This window comes from Monodelphis domestica, chromosome 3 (assembly GCF_027887165.1).
Source record: "Monodelphis domestica isolate mMonDom1 chromosome 3, mMonDom1.pri, whole genome shotgun sequence".
Classification (NCBI taxonomy): Eukaryota; Metazoa; Chordata; class Mammalia; order Didelphimorphia; family Didelphidae; genus Monodelphis; species Monodelphis domestica.
Genome location: NC_077229.1, coordinates 403749861 through 403766705, shown reverse-complemented (window position 1 = coordinate 403766705; position 16845 = coordinate 403749861). Strand labels below are relative to the sequence as shown.

At 42.9% G+C, this 16845-nt stretch overlaps 1 protein-coding gene across 1 annotated transcript in view; it reads left to right on the top strand.

Annotated features, from left to right (window-relative positions):
- The window catches only part of CELF4 (CUGBP Elav-like family member 4), a 579256-nt gene that overhangs the window by 539617 nt on the left and 22794 nt on the right, over positions 1-16845 (top strand). Inside the window, 3 exon segments of the mRNA XM_056824360.1 lie at positions 3375-3440; positions 7797-7877; positions 13941-14024. Of these exon segments, the coding sequence (XP_056680338.1) occupies positions 3375-3440; positions 7797-7877; positions 13941-14024 (231 nt within the window).

Below are 16845 nucleotides of genomic sequence, written 5' to 3'. Positions count from 1 at the left end.
TTTTTATCTGAGATTCTTAGGATATCCCCTTCATCTCTTTCTAAAGATCCCCTAGAGTGACTTTAAGCATCTGTCCCACTTACAACTAGAAGGGAGATTTCTAAAGTTCCTTATTCCAACCCCTCTCCCAAGGCAGAGAGGACTCATCTGCTACATCTTCCACCAGTGCTCATTCAGTCCATATGAAAACTTCAAGCAATGGGGGAGCTTCCTGCCCAAAACAATCTTTCCTACTTTGGGCCAATTTGAACTATTAATCATGTTTTCCTCATGTTGAACTTAAATCTGCATCCCTAGGAATCCTGCTCTTCAGGTCCTAGTAGAATAAGTGTAACCTTTATTTCACACAAGAGCTCACTAAATATTTGAAGATCCCCTAACATGTCCTCTCTTCTCTATAATAAACAGTTGTTTAGTTTCATGATCATTTCATATGGCTCCTAATCATATTTGTCACCTTCTTTCATGGAATTGCTCCAGATTATGAATGTTTCTTTAAAATGTGGCTTCTGAAACTGCTGTCAAGTAGGCCACTCCCAGTTGGTGCCAAGGCTTGGTGCCTTGGGTCCATTACCTTTCTTGCTCAAGATGTAAAAATTATAATTCTATGAAGGCAACCTAAGAAAAAAGAAAGAAAAAAAGCTTTGTTTGGTTACCATGCCACACATTCACATTGGCCTTGAAACTCACTGACACTCTTAGATCATAGAATTACAGATTTCAAGTTCAAATGAGAGAATATTTGTGAAATGCTTAGCATAGTGCCTGGCACACAGCAAGTGTAGAATGAATAACATATTCCCTCCCTTCCCTTCAAGCTATAGGCATCAAAGAGATATATTAGGTAGACCAAGTCTAAATTTCTCATTTTCCATATGAGATTTTTTTCTCATAGAAATTACTTCCTAACCATGCTTTTCTCTGCCTGGCATGCTCAACTGATTTTTGCACCTAAGTGTAAGATTTACATTTATCTCCATTAAATTCCATCTTTTTAGCTTCAATCCATTGAGATATTTTTAAAGAAAATATCAATTCTGCCATCCAACATATTTTCTAATCTTGTAAACCTTGCATGAACTGCCAATTTGATAAGCACGCCACCTATTCTTTTCTTTCATCCTAGTTTGCTGGTAAAAATATTGAGAAAAACCATATCAGGGACAGAGCCTTGAGGTATACCACTAGAGACCTCTTTCAGCTTGATGCATTAATCAGTGCCTTCTGGGTCATTTCATTCTACCACTTCTGATACAACTTAAATTCATCTCTCTCTTTATTGTCCCTGAGGATATGAGAAATGTTATCAAATCCCATGCTGAAATCAATGGAATTCAGAGGAACATATAGATGTAGGTCTTGATCTATGGTTGTAAAAGGAAATTTGGAGCATTAGTCATTCTTCTGATGTTGTCTAGTAGACCTACTGAAAATGAGTTTGGTTTGTTATATTTAGTTCTTAAGGAGCCCATGATAGTTATAAGGAATCACTGTATTCTAAGAGCTCACAAACTACCCATACAAGTAATGCATTTTAGAATCTAACTAGAAAACAAAGTCAAGTTCACCAGCTTATATTTTAAAGTATTCAGTTTCTAGAAAGTCAGGTGTCCAAAAAGAGCACTGAGTTGGGAATCAGAAGAAATCTGAGTTCAAAATCTGCCTCTTGAATATCCTGCTTGTATTCTATGATATCTCATCCCCCGTATCACATAATCTGCCCCTCTTAAACAAGATAGAGCCTTCAAGTTCCATGTCTTGTCCCACCAAATCAGACAGATCTTTATGAGGGGCATTGAGAGTCCCAGCAATAATACTTATGGCAGCAACACTTGAGAAACTTAAATGAGGAAGGAAAAAATATGATAGGAGAAAAGGAATTTCTTCACATATTGTGTACAAGCTAAAGAATTTAAACTATCATGACCCTCTGAGTTTCCCAGGGTAGCAGTCTCTTCTCTAGTCTTCCTAGTCCAGGAACTGTTACCATTGACCCTGGTAGTTTCCTCCTCTTGGTCCTTTCCTGATCCCTGTAACCCCAACTAAAGCACTGATCCCCCTGTACCTTCTAGCAGAGGTCAAATGAGCTCATGGGGGTAAAAGCACCTCTCAACTACACATTGATATAGTACTTCCAACTTTGAAAAGCATTGCATTGTATTACCTCATTTGATCTTCATGAAAAACCTGTGAAGCAGAGAAATCATGGCAGACTAGAGAAAGCACTGGCCCTTGAGAGAGAATGTGGGTTCAAATCCCACCTCTGATGTTGCTTACATCTCCAACTTTGGTACAATTATTTATCCTCCCTCAGCCTGTTTCCTTATTCATAAAATAGGGGACAGAGGGGAAGGTGGATTAGATGGCCCCCGAGGCCCCTTCCAGCTCTGGATCTATGATCCTATTATTATCCCTTTTCACAGATTAGGGACTTGAAAGTTTTATTCATAACAATAATAAAAATAATATTGTAAATTACATTTATGTAGCACATTAAGACTTGTCCAAAAAAGTACTTTACATATTTAAGTTCACTTGATTTTATGCATTAGGTGCTATTATTATACATGTATTTCAAATGGGAAAACTAAGACAGACAGAGATTACATGGTTTGCAGTTAGTAAATATCAGAATCAGAATTTGAACATAGATCTTTCTGACAAGTCCAGCATGTTATCTTGTTGGCTGCATTTCCTGAACTGTATGGTAAATCATTTAATCTCTCTGAGCCTCAGTTCCCTCATCTGTAAATGGGCTTGATAAGAATTTTAATGCCTCTTTCATAATGCTAGTGTGAGGCTCAAATGAGAAAATGTTGTCAAATACTTTGTGAACTTTAAAAGACGATGCCTAAAATTCTCCCCAAAGTCCTGTCTTCTCCACACTAAAGGTCCCCAGTTCCTATAATAGATCCTCATATGACAGTTTCCAGACACCTCACCCTACTGATTTCCTTCTTCTGGAACCCTCATTTGTTTTTGTCTCCAATCCTGTCCAGTCTTTGGCCAGACCTTAAATGACCTGCTCGTAGATGCTCGGGTGTCCTTAGAATGTACCTTTCTAAAGGGACAGCCTAGAGGCCAGGTCTGGTGAGAGGAAGGCAGAAACAGCGACTGCTGCCAAACAGATTTGGTCCCTGCCCCCTGGGGCCCATGTATGAAAAGAGAGCATCCCTCTCAAACCCAGGACCCTGGCTGGGTCAGGATCATGGAAGCTATCAGCCAGCCACTTGTAGTTCTTAGTGTAGTTTCTGAAACAGCACAGGATATGGAGGACCCAAAACAGAGACTGGGAGGATGCAGGAGGAGGCAGGTACCACATAGGTGTCAGAGGGAACCACTGACCTCTTTTCTCTTTTTCTTGTCTCCCCCAGCACAGAGCCCCACGGCGGCCGACCCCCTGCAGCAGGCCTACGCAGGAGTGCAGCAGTATGCAGGTCGTTAGTATTGACGCTTTCCCCCAATAACACTTTCCCTAATTCCTTCTTTCTATCCCCAACCTTTCCCTCCTCATGTTCCTACCATTCAGAAGTAGAGAGATCCCCCCAGCAGTCCCGTCTGTGCTCCCAGCTGGGAGAGGAGGCATGAGGGAGGCAGAGGGAATTCCCAAGATGAAATCTGGGGGCTGAGGAGCTATTTAAAGACAAGGGGTTGTGCCATTCTCTATTTCCTCTTCCCCAGGAGTGACCCACTCACAGTACTAGCTTGAGAGAAGGAATGGCACTCAAAGTAATGGCGTCTCCACCTCATAACATTCCTAGACTGAAACATAAGAAAAGAGGCAGATGTAGTTCTTCACCATGGGGGAATTGATAGCAGAGTTGGGGAAATAAAACTCACACATATCAAATATAGAACAAGACAGGACAGTGTATGGTTAAGTACAAAATTGTGAGATTCCACCCCAAAGTGTTGAGAAGGGACATTAGAAAAAGAAGAGATCTCTGTGAGTGGCAGCATTCACAAAAGGCTGCAAGAAGGGGCCATGAAAACTAGAGACTGCAAGATGGACAGTACTTGGATATGAACATGTAGATAAGAGGGGAAGGGAAGAAGAGAGGGAGGAAGGAAGGGAAGAAAAATGAAAGATGGAAGGAAGGTAAGGTGGGAGGAAGGAAGAAAGGAAGGAAGGAATGAAGGGATGAAGGAAGGAAGGAAGGAAGGGATGAAGGAAGGAAGGAAGGAAGGGAGGGAGGGAGGGAGGGAGGGAGGAAAAAAGGAAGGAAGGAAGAAAGGAAGGACAGAAAGAAGGAAGGAAGAAAGGAAGGAAGGGAGGGAGGGAGGAAAAGAGGAAGGAAGGGAGGAAAGGAGGAAGGGAGGAAGGAAGGAATAGAGGAAGGAAAGAAGGAAGGGAAGATGGAAGGAAGGAAGAAGGAAGGAAGGAAGGAAGGAAGGAAGGAAGGAAGGAAGGGAGGAAGGGAAGAAGGAAGGAAGGAAGGAAGGAAGGAAGGAAGGAAGGAAGGAAGGAAGGAAGGAAGGAAGGAAGGAAGGAAGGAAGGAAGGAAGGAAGGAAAGAGGGAGGGAGGGAGGAAGGAAGATAGGAAGGAAGGAAGGAAGCGAGGAAGGAAGCAAGGAAGGAAGCAAGGAAGGAAGGAAGGAAGAAGGAAGGAAGGAAGGAAGGGAGGGAGGGAGGGAGGGAGGGAGGAAGGAAAGAGAGTATATGCTAGGGACTGTCAGAGAGGCAAAAGAAGATGAAGGGAGCTTACAGTATGCTTGAGGAGACTAGGCTCACACATGTAACAATCAGGAAATGAGTTCAAACTTAGTGCTATAGGCTAGAGTGAACCCAAGTAAGGGGAAACGACATTCTTTGAACCCTCCCTTCTCTCAACAGAATCCTGCCAACCCCTGTCCAGAGCCTAGGCTATCTCTAGGTGCCCCAGGCTGATAGAAAATAGAATCAAATCATGGAACAGGGAGGGGCACCACCTGATTTCAATCCCTTGGTGACCACTAATTCCTCCATACCAATCCCTAACTTCAGACCATTTTTCCCTTCTGGCTAGGCACAGTCAATCCTGGATTATCTGCACTAACAGAGTGGAACAGCAGCACAAATAACCCCAAATAGTAGATGATCCAAAACACTGAAAGGTATTCCAAAACAGGGGCTAATCCAAAAGAGTGGTTAAGTTCAAACAAATTCTTCTAACTTTGGAATCCAAAAGTCCTTATTTATTGGTTCTGGATTTTTTTAAGCAATCAAAGATTTTCCATCCTAATGTGTGTTTTGCTAGTTCAAGCTAGCAAAACACACACACACACACACAATAAATATATTTACCCTGAGCTCATCCTGATGAAGAGACAAGTTCTTGTGGGGTGTGATATGATATTTATGTCACAGAGAAGATAAGAGACATTGTTGACATTTGAGTTATCTAGATTGAGGTTACTTAATTCATTAAGCCCCCATGTAACTAATAACTCACATTGATCTAGTTCTTTAAGAGAATGAATAAAGTATTTATTAAGCACTCACTATGTGACAAACACCATGTTACTCTTGTGGTTATAAATTTTAGCAAGCAAGAGCCTAGATACCAAGGAGGGAAATAATAGTCAAAGAACTGGTGACCAGGGGCAGAGTTCATTTGATCCTGCTTCATGGTTTAGAACTGTAGGGGATGAGGGACGGTGAAAAAGGGTACCCAGAAAGTTGTTGAAGTTGTGGGAAAAATATAGGGAATGAAAATTAGTTTCCTGAAATAGTGGTCACCACATAGGTAGGCAGGGTCTCACGGTGTAAGCTTTCCTGATACCGCACACATTACATTGGCATTCACAGTTAACCTTACATACAGAAACAGTTGGTATACACCTACATTGTGTGATATGAGTGACCTCAGGAAGTCCTGGTGTGCCAAGTAACTCCCATGTGGCATACCACATCCCTCCTCTTACCCCTAATTTTAGTTCCTTCTCCTTGTGTTAGTCATTGTCCTCTCCAAGATTCTTAAGAAGTCTCCAGACTTCTTAAATGAAATTCTCCCCTGGGAGAGGGAAGCACATTCAATCCCCAAAAGTTTTCAGGTACTTTTGCCTGATGGAAATGGTGGTGGTGTAGGGAGAGCTAAGGAAGGAGAAGAAGGCACATGAACAAGGGATCAAAACAAATTTTAATTTGACCAGCCCTGTTAATACCAGTGGTCCTTGCTAAACTGACCCTTTTATCCTGCCTTAGCTACCTTAACATGAAGATGGGGACAGAGTCAGAAGTCAGAAAAAGGAAGATCTAGAGAGGATCCACCCAGAGAGGAGAAAAGAGACAGAAAAGTCAGAAGAGGAGGGACAAGAGAGAAGATGAAAGAAGAGAGAAAGGAAAGGAGGAAGAGAGAAAAGAAGAGAAGGGAGAGGTCAAGAGGAAGGGGAGGGAGAGATATATGACAAAGAAAAAAGAGAAGGGGAGGTAGAGAAGAAGAAATTGAGGAAAAAGGAGGCAGAAAGAGGTAGCAAACAATAAGACAGAATGAAGAAGAGACAAAAGAAGAAAATGAAGTCAAGGTAGAGTGATCAACAAAAGGAAGGAATGAGAAAGTAAGAAACAGAAGGACAGTGGGATGGAAAGATAGAAGCCATATGGAGCAAAGGAAATAGACAAAAGTAGACTGCAGGAGCTGGAAGAAAATAGAAAAATTAATAAAGGAGGAGGGAGAGAGAAAAGACAAGACAACAAAAAAGGTAGAAAAAGAAAGGAAAGCTAAAGAGCAAAAGATAGAAGGAAAGATAACAGGAAACAAAGGAGAGGGAGAGACAAAGAGAGGAGAAGGGATGGAGATAGAATTCCTTTAAGTGACAGAGAAATGTGTTTGCTGTTCTGGGCTGAGTATGAAAAAGGTCCTTTCTTTTCCTATATTTTCTGCTTGTGTCCTCGGTCTAAACATCACATACTAGCATGCCCAGTCTACTGACTCAAAGCAAGTGCCACTCCTTGGCACTTAACTAAAAGAGAAGCAAGCTAGTTAGTTTGGGATGACCCATGAAAAAGCCAGAGATAGAACTAGGCAGGGACAAATTATGGAGGACTTGGACCCATTTTCTCATTTCCTAAATTAAACATGAAACTAGATTTAGCACTGTTTCTACAGCCTGGATCCCAACTGAAAAACCAGAATCTCCTTTCCTTAAGCCCTTCAGCCCCCTTCATCTGTCTTATCTTTACTGGCTAGTCACAATTTCCATCACCAATAGTGTCCTATTCCCAGAACAGAGAAGCTAAATACCTGAACTTTAAAGTCCAAGAATGGCAACACTCTTCAGTACAATAATGGCACATGCATTTTGTTGATTACTTGAAGCCTCTCTTTATCTAAAAGGTGGCTTTCCTTCTCCCCCCTCTGCTCTACACCTCCACTAACACTATTTTCCCATGAGCCATCAAACAGTTTTGTTCATGACAGTATCAGCCTGTTGACAACCTGATCAGAAAAATAAATCTACCAACAGAAAATATTACATCATGCCTTACAAATGGTCTGAGGTTATCCCTCGCTTGAGGATAACCCACTGTTTTGGATTATCTCTTATTTTGGATTATCTGTCATTTTGGACCATGCATTGTTTTGAATTCCTCATTGTCTGGCTTTATCCACTGTTGTTATTTTCTCTGCTGTTGCTCCTCTCCATTGATGCAGATAATCAAAAGTTGGCTTTATCTGAGCCGAAAAGCACATTTTGCCTTGTTTGATTTTGCTGCTTGATACTAAAATATTTCTCTGTCTCTCATTCTGTTTCCCTCTCATGGTCTTTGTCACCCTCTCTCACTCTAGTCTCCCTTTTCTTTCTTCCTCCAACAGCCGCTTATCCTGCTGCGTATGGTCAGATAAGCCAAGCGTTCCCTCAGCCGCCTCCAATGATCCCACAGCAACAGAGAGAAGGTAAGTCTGGGAGCTAGGATGCCTGGATCCCAGGCCCAGAACCACCCTCCCTCCCTCCACTGTCCCTTCCCAAGTACAGGCCCTTTTATCTAGATCATTGGCTCCAACTGTCCTGAGTTTGAAAGGTGCCACCAAACCCATTGTCTTTTGGGGGAAGGAAGGGAAAAAGAAAAGAGGGCTGATTTTTTTTTTTATGATACAGATATCATTTCTCTATGAAACAGATGTGTAGACTCTTTCCTGGTTGCTTTTTAAACAGTCCAGCCTGAAGTCGAGAGTGGGTGATCTGTCCTTGAAATTACTCTGTTCATCATAGTGTCTGTGACTGTAGTGGGAGCCAACCTCCAATTTGCCTTTCAGCTTTAATCTTCTACTCCCTGTCACCAAACCAGCTACCTAAATTTTCTTCCTATTTAGGAGAGGAGATATATTGAACTGGGTCAAGGTAGGATTTCTTTCCTGGGGAGTGTCTTCCCTTCAAAGGTCCTTGTCTTCCCCTCATTGTGCTTAAGGTGCTACCTCAAGGTGGCTAAAGGGAAACCATCTTTCCCATTGACTCTTTCTCAAGGATAGAGACACAAGTATACTTAGAGTCCCTTAAGTGATGTGTCAATATGCAAGAGTATGGAATTTCATGACTTCTTTTTCCATTCAAAAGGCATCATTTTCCACTCTCAAATGAAAACGAGCCCTTCCTCTTCCCAAAGGGAATCTAGTTGTTAGCTTTTGTAGGAAATTTGCATTCAATGATTACCTTAGCAACTAGCCACTTTAATAAATTGTCTCTGACACATCTAAATGCAACAAATATTTTCCAACAGAATAAACCAATTAAAACTAATGTTATCAGAAGATTATGTAGTTTTAAACAATGACTTAAAGAGTTTTTATAATAAGGAGATATGGTTCACATTTCTGGGGTGTCCCTAGTCCAGTGGAGTTGACGTGGCTCACCCTCAGGGAACTTGCAATGCAAATGGGGAAATAAGTCTATCACTGAAGCAGGAGGTACAATGGAAAGGATGTTGAATATGAAGTCAGAGTACCTGGGTTCAAATCCTGAATCCAATACTTACTACCTGTATGACCTTAGGCAAGTAATCTAACCACTTTGAGCCTCAGTTTTCTTATCTATAAGATGATGGGAGTCAGACAAGATGACCTCTAAGTCCCCTTCCTGTTCACAATCTCTGATCTTATGAATGAATCTTAGACTGTAAAGTACTTTAGGAATTACTAAAAGAAGTGATCAAGCCATCTGAGAAAGCTTCTTAGAGGAGATGCTCTGGGTTTTTTAAGGACAGGTAGAATTTAGAGAAGAAGCCTGAGGAAGCTATTCCAGGTTGACAAGCAATTTGTACAAACAGGAGATTAGAAGGGAGAGAGATAGGATCAATCATGGAAGAACAATAAAGAGACCTGGGAATAGCTATGCCCATTCCCTACTCTGTTGTGTTGAATGGCAGTGAGGGTCTCCGGTAGTAGAAGGGGTATCCTATATAAAGACCTGAAAGGCAGATTGGATTCAGGAAATAGTGAACATCAACCTCTCTCCACTGCCAGGAAAAGTACAGTATGGGCAGAATTCATTCTTACTTGCACTATCGAATCCATGAGAGAAATGGGAGGAAAATCCAGACAGAAAGGAGGTCCGCTAGATCCAATCCCCACTGGGGCTTTTTCCCTTGACTTACCTACCATCTTACCTGCCCTTTCATTGGCTGACACCCTAAAGTTGTCAGACCATCATTCCCACTCTATGTCTTTCTCCCTCTATCTCAAGACTCTTGCCTGGTCCCAACAGAGCTCTAGTAACTTCAGATTCTCTTGGCCTAAATGAACTGTCTTCCCCTCAATGAAATGAGATCAAGATTAGGTAATGGAAAGAGTCCAGGATTTAGCAACATACTTAAGGTCCAACTTCAACTTTGACACCTTCTACCCACTTGACCTTAAAAAAATCACCCTTCCTCTGTTGATTCATTTTAAGAGCAATATTCACATCTGAACTCCTTAATTCATAGATGTGTCATGAGGAAAGTATTTTAAGTACTATAAAACACTTTAGAAAAGTGAATTTTTTTCACCAAAAACAAGATCTTTATGCTTTGGGTGGGCTTATTTTAGGAAAAAGTACAAGAAAAGAGGGTAATGAAAAAGATCTAGACCTAGCTCCCTCTATATTTTCATAGAATCCTTGAGTTAACTTTGAAGAGTTTTCCAATATTGTGACTTTGCCCTTTTGCTTATTAATTTAAACCCAGTAATTCATTCTGGGAGGCAGTTTAGTATGAAGATTTAGATTCAAGTCCTGCTCCATTAGATCACTTAACTTCTCAATAGGCTAGATAATTCTCTAGGAGTTGTAGGTATTGGAGAAACCCAGATTTTTTCCTGATAGAAGGAGGGGGAGCTCTAAGGAGACAATTTATAGCCTCATAGTGGGACAGAGCAAGCATTGAAGAATACTGAAGCATTGGTTTACTCTTGCCCAGGCGCTACTCCCTTATAGGTGTTATCTTCTCTTAGGAGAATATAAGTTCCTTAAGGACAGGCACTGTCTACCCACACACCCATTTTTCTGTATTTAGCACAGTACCAGACACAGAGTAAGTGCTTTAGCATTCATTTATCAGTGTGGGGAAGGCTAGGTGTCTGTATTCTCTCCTTAATAGACAAGACCTAAATAGTTGCCTGAGGCATAGAGATGTTAAGTGACTTGCCCAAGGTGACACAGCTAATAAACATCAAAGATGAGATTTTATCCCAGGTCTTCCTGACTCCATACCCAGAACCCTCTACTGACATGTCTCTCAGTAAATATGATCCAAGATAGAGTGTGAAAAGTGTCATAAGAAAAGTATGGAGTGTATTAGGAGTCCATAGGGCAGAGAAAGTATTTCTAGTTGGGGAGAATCTGAGAAGGTTTCATGGAGTAAGTGGTATCTGAACTGAATAGGTAGAACTTTGACAGACAGAGATAGAAGGAAGGGAATTCAATGAACCATAGATTTAGACCTGGGAGGAATATTTCTGGGATGTCCCTGGTCCAATGGAATTGACATGGCTCACTCCAGCTCCTTCATTTTACAGGCTGGAAACTTGAGGTCCAGGAAGACTTAGCAAGGTCATATAGGTTATAAGTGACAGAGCCCAGGACTCAAATCCAGGTTCACTGACTAGAAATCCAAGTGCTTCTTCCACTCTTCTACACTGGCAGAGTGAAGGGAACAGTGAGAGCAAAGACAAGGAGAACTAGAAAACTCTAGGTACACTCATGGAATCAGGAGTAGATCAGTAGAGTGAAGCATAGGATTCATTTAATGGGTGGGGGGCAATGTTAGTCTGGAAGAGAGGGCTAGATTGGTCTTTGGACATGAAGGGCCGGGCAAAAGTCCTTAGCATGACATGCAACAACATTGCGGATGATGGACACGTAAAACAAGAAGGGATTTCTACAAGCCCCAAATACATACAAAATATCTTTGTTTTGGGTCCTTGAAAAGCCACAGTCCTATTGAAACATGAATTATTAAAGTGTTTCCTCAGCTGGTGCTGTCAGAAAGCCAGCCCTGCCTATTACATTTATAGGGTATCTCACGAAAAAATTATATTAGGGAACAGAACCATTCCAACATCAGCCCCATTTTCCTGGATTGGTCATATATTGTGAATGGAAGCTATAAGAACCAATGCATGGAATCTTGACCAGGGGGCTCTGGGATGGAAGAGAAAGCCCCTTAGCCCCACGAAGGCTTTGAGCAGCCAAGATAGTCATGACTTAAGTCTCAGAACTAAAGGTCATTCAATTTTTCTTCATAGGAGAACCCCTCAGGACATCTCTCAGAGCCTATTTAGGCTGATTTTACAAACAGCTCTAACTAGCTTATTTCTACAGCAGACTTGGGAGAAACAAATGAGAATAGGGCTGGGGATTGTGAGAATCTGGTGTGCAAGAAGTGACGGCTGACATCCTGTCAGCAAGGGAGGAGTCAGGAAAATCATTAAAAGCACACACAGGAGCTGGCAAAGCACAGCAGTCAGAGACAATTTAATACAGGGGCAAATGCCTAAGGCAGTGTGGTGTAGTGCAGGGCTGTTATGCAGGGGTATGAGAATCAAATAGAAATGGGGGGGGCACTGACACATAAGGATCCCTGGGGCCATATATTGACTTGATTTGAAAATGTGACATTATCTATGTTTTCTTGTATTTTCATTTAGTTTGTTAAATATTTCCCATTACATTTTAATCTGGTTCAGACTGCACTCCCATCCATGCCTTGGGCCTTGTGTTTGACCCCTCTGATGTAGTGAACAAAGAGCTGACTGAAGTCAAGAAGACCTAAGCTGAATTTCTGCCTCTGCCACATAGTGACTCTGTGACCCTGGGCAATTCACCTAACCTCTGAGTGCCCCAGAAAGCTCTCTAAGACTATAAGTGACAGAGTAGGTGCTGATTTCCATTGGTGGAGAGATTCCTTCCACTAGAAACTTACTAACTGTGAAATCACAGGGCTGGTCTCTCCCAAAAAGATGAGCTTTTTAACTGTCATGGGTTGGTACTTGTAAAGCCATGGAAAGAGGGCTTGATTTTGAGTGGAGGGGCTAGACTATGCAAGGGAGGCTGCTCGTAGGCTGTGGTATTCAAAACAAACCTTGAAAGATGGTCAAAGAGAAACTAGGTAATACAATGGGCAGTGCCAGGCCTGGAGTCAGGAGGGCCTGGGTTCAAATCTGGTCCCAAATACTTCTGTGTGACCCTGGGCAAGTCACTTAGTCCCAATTGTCTAGCCTTTGCTGCTCTTCTGTCTTAGAACTGTTACAAAGATAGAAGGTAAAGATTTAATTAAAAAAAAAGAAAGAAAGAAAAAAGATAGTTAAGATATGGATAAGGGGAAGACGGTGAGTGGTGAGGAAGAAGGCGTTTCAGACAGAAGGCAGGTCATGAGAAAAGTGGAAAAGAAATCATCATGGTGTATGCAAGGGTTATAGAGGGAGGTTATGAAATATCTTCTCCAAAGGATCCAAAGATATGTGGCTTTCTCCTTCTGAGAGAGTATAAGTATAGTCCTACAAGAAATAACAGGAGTGTGTAAAATATCTGGGTCTGAGGGTCCCAGACGATATTAGGGATGGAGGCAAATATTAGATGCCCCACTGTCTTCAGGCAGGGTTTCAATTCCCTTCCCTGAAAGCTGATACCCACTTATGTTTATTTCTGAAGATCTATAATGGATTTGATATGGTCTCCAACATTTAAGAAGTACAACCGCTCCATTTGCATGGAGTTTCCTACTTTTCATATTTGTTATTTCATCTGATCTCACAGCATCCCCATGAAGTGGGAACCACTGAGATTATTATCCCCATTTTTCAGATTCGGAGACCAAGACACTGAAGGGTGAAATGCTTCTGCAGGATCACAACTGTCCTGCTCCCTAATCCAGTGCTCTTTCTGTCCACACACTGACCTTCTTGTGTTCTAACTCGAAACCTATTCACTTAAATATTAATCTTGGAGGAGCTATTCTCTGTCTCCCAAACTTTGTCCCACCCTACCCCACTACCCCTGGTTAAGCTGGAAGACTGCTCATGTCTCTTCTATCTCTGTCTGTCTCTGACTGTCTCTCTATCTCTCTGTCCCTATGTGTCTCTGTGTTTCTGTCTCTATGTCTCTTTTTGTCTGTCTCTCTCTGTGTCTCTCTGTCTCTGTCTATTTCTCTGTCTTTTTCTGTCTCTTTGTTTCTCTCTCTCACGGTCTCCATGTCTCTGTTTCCTTCTCTCGGTCTCTCTTTTTCTGATTCTCTCTCTCTCTCTCTCTCTCTCTCTCTCTCTCTCTCTCTCTCTCTCTCTCTCTCTCTCTCTCTCTCTCTCTCTCTCTCTCTTCTCTCTTCTCTCTCTTTCTCTCTCTCTCTCTCTTCTCTCTCTCTCTCTCTCTCCTCTCTCTCTCTCTCTCTCTCTCTCTCTCTCTCTCTCTCTCTCTCTCTCTCTCTCTCTCTCTTTCTCTCTCTCTCTCTCTCTCTTTCTCCCTTGTCCTCTCCTCTCCTTCCTCAACCACAGGGCCAGAGGGCTGTAACCTGTTCATCTACCATCTGCCCCAGGAGTTTGGGGATGCTGAGCTGATGCAGATGTTCCTCCCTTTCGGTAATGTCATCTCCTCGAAAGTGTTTGTGGATCGGGCGACTAACCAAAGTAAATGCTTTGGTGGGTAAAGATAACAAACCAATTAGATTCACCTAGGAAAGGGCATTGCTCGCAACAAGTTACCATTTGCAAACTGCTTTTATCTGCCTCCTTTTTCTCCTCCCCTCCTCTCCCTTCCTTAACTGCCTTTCTCTGCTTCTCCTGGCCCCTAATCTCTCCTTTCCCCATCTCTCAGTTTTCTTCTGCCAATCTCCTTTCTTCTCTGAGCTTCCTGCACCCTCTCTACACCCTCCCTGCCCCATTCTGAGGACTGGGTACAATGCTACAGCTAAGGGGGTCAGTTAGGACCCCTCCTTACTCCCTTGACCCTCCCATGCCAGCTCTTCTGTAAGGAGGCTGGGAAAGGGGGGGCCAAGGTCAGGAGGTTTGAGGAGGGAGGTGAGGGCACTGTGATAGGTACATGGTGGAGAGAATGGACACTGGAGTCACACCACACAGAAAATGACAGACAGACAGCAATTCTGGTGCCAGACCTTTTCTGGGAACATCCACTCCTTTAGACTGGCCCTTGCCACAGAAGGGGTGGGGAATAGCAGTGCAAAACGACTCCTTGTTCCCTGGGCCTGCCCCCTTCATGATTTTAAAGAGGGATTTTTGTGGGGGAGGTGTGCCTGCCATCTTGGCTCCCTGGCTATAGGAGCTGGGAATGTCCATGGTTATAATACTGTGGCTCACCCAGTATTGGTGTCTGTCTGCCTCCTGCTTCTTCAACCTCCTGTCCGGCTAATCCCCCACAACCCAAGTCTCCTCCTCCCCACTGATGACACTCTTTGCATCCTCCCTTCCTATCTTACCTCTCCCCATTGCTCACTGCCAGCCATTTTCTGCCTCTTCTACCATCAACCTCTCCTCTTTTCTTTCATTTTTACTCACATCTCTCTGTTTCTTTCCTCTGTTTCTCTCTTCTCTCTAATTCCCCCTTCTTCTCTTCCAATTGATCAATCAGTATTTACTGATCCCCACTGTGTTCCTAGCCCTGAGCTAGGAATTGTGGAGGACACAGGAGAAGCTGACAGCAGTTCTTGCCTTGAGGAACCCACAGTCTCCCTGGTGGGACAAGGACACACCATCAAATAACAGTGAGCTGGATTGAAGGCAGTGCAGGGCTTGGTGCTAAACTGTGAAAGAATATAGCTGCCAAAGGAGTGTAGTGGGAGTAACCCAACAGGTCTGGGGTGATGAGGGAAGACTTCATAAAGGAGGTGGATCATGAGCTGGGCCTTTGAAAGGTGGGTAGGATTTCAATTAATAGAAGGAAAGGGTGAGGACATTCCAAGTACCCAGAGGTGGAAATGGACATTGAGTGTATAGCTGATGACAGATGGCACAACCGCCTGGCTGGAGCTGAGGGTGCATGTTGGAGATAAAGAACAGATAAAGATAGATCCCACAATATTATAGAGGGCCTTGAGTATAAGATTTAGGAGTTTAGATTTAATCAATACAGCAACAAAAGAACCATTTAAATTGATATTTTTTGAGGAGAAAGTGGTGTGCATGATAGATTGGAAGGGGGAAAGACTCAAGTCAGAGAAGCTAGGAGCTCTCTATATCTCCTTTTTCAATCATCCCTTCTGTCCTCTTCCTGTCTTCTCCCTTTTCCCTCCTCTAGCCATGCTCTCTCCATCTCCACCAGCTCGCTCTCTTCTGGCATAATTCTCTGGAGAAGTACCCTATCCTGGCTGCCACCTTAAATACTGTGAGGCCTGGCCTCCAGGTGGGGGGACCTGCCCTATTCTGGGGAGCTCTGGCTTTCTTTGGATAGTATAGTTGAGGCTGAAGGCAGCAGCTCAAATTAGCTCTCCAGCCCCTTTCCACTACAGGGACGTTAGACACAGTATTAGTCAGGGGGTTATGAGATATCTAGGTACTATTGTCTATTCCCCAAGGGCTGGATTCTGAGGCTGGGCTGGGGGAGAAGAGATGTGGGTAGAGAGCCTCCACTATTTCAAAAACTTCCAGTTGGGCCCCCTTTCAGCTTTCCATAGAGACAGGGGATGTGGACAGATGGAGGAGTTATGGAGTTCATAGAGTGAGAGCCCAAACCACAGCATGTGGGTATAAGGGGATTGTTTGTCTCTGTCTGTGCAAATCTGTGCCCATGAGTTATTCCTGTGTAAGTTCTGTGTATATGTATCTCTGTACTCAATTTGGTCCAACAAACATATATTAAGTACCTACTATGTGCAATCCAAAAATGCCTTCAAGAAGCTGAAATTTTAGTTGGGTTTGGGAGAGAGAAAAAGACATAAAAATCCCTGTAATACAACTTGAAAGATGATGGCATGCTTAGGCAAGGTCAAATAAATGGCCCAGGAGATTCAAGGAGGGAAAGATCACTTCCTGGATCCCCTGGTTGGGGGAGGAATGGGGTGGGGATGGGGGTCAGGAAGGGCTTCATGGAAGAAGGAGAACCTGAGCCGGGTTGTTGAAGAAGGGAAAGGATATCAGTAAGTGGAGATGAGAAGCAGGGACTCGGCTCCAGGCATGAGGGATGCACAGAGGCACGAGACAGCAGGACAAGATCTTGGAACAGTGAGTAGTTCACTTTGACTGGAGGGTAGCAAACGTGGGGAGTAATGTAAATGAAGTATGTCATAATAACAGTTGATATGAATATATAATGCCTTAAGGTTTGCAAAGTGCTTTATATACAATATCTCATCTGACCTTCACAACTCTGCAAGGTAGGTGCCATAGGTATTATTATCTCAGTTTTAGAGAAAAGGAAACTGAGGATCTGAGGTTCAGTAACTTGCCT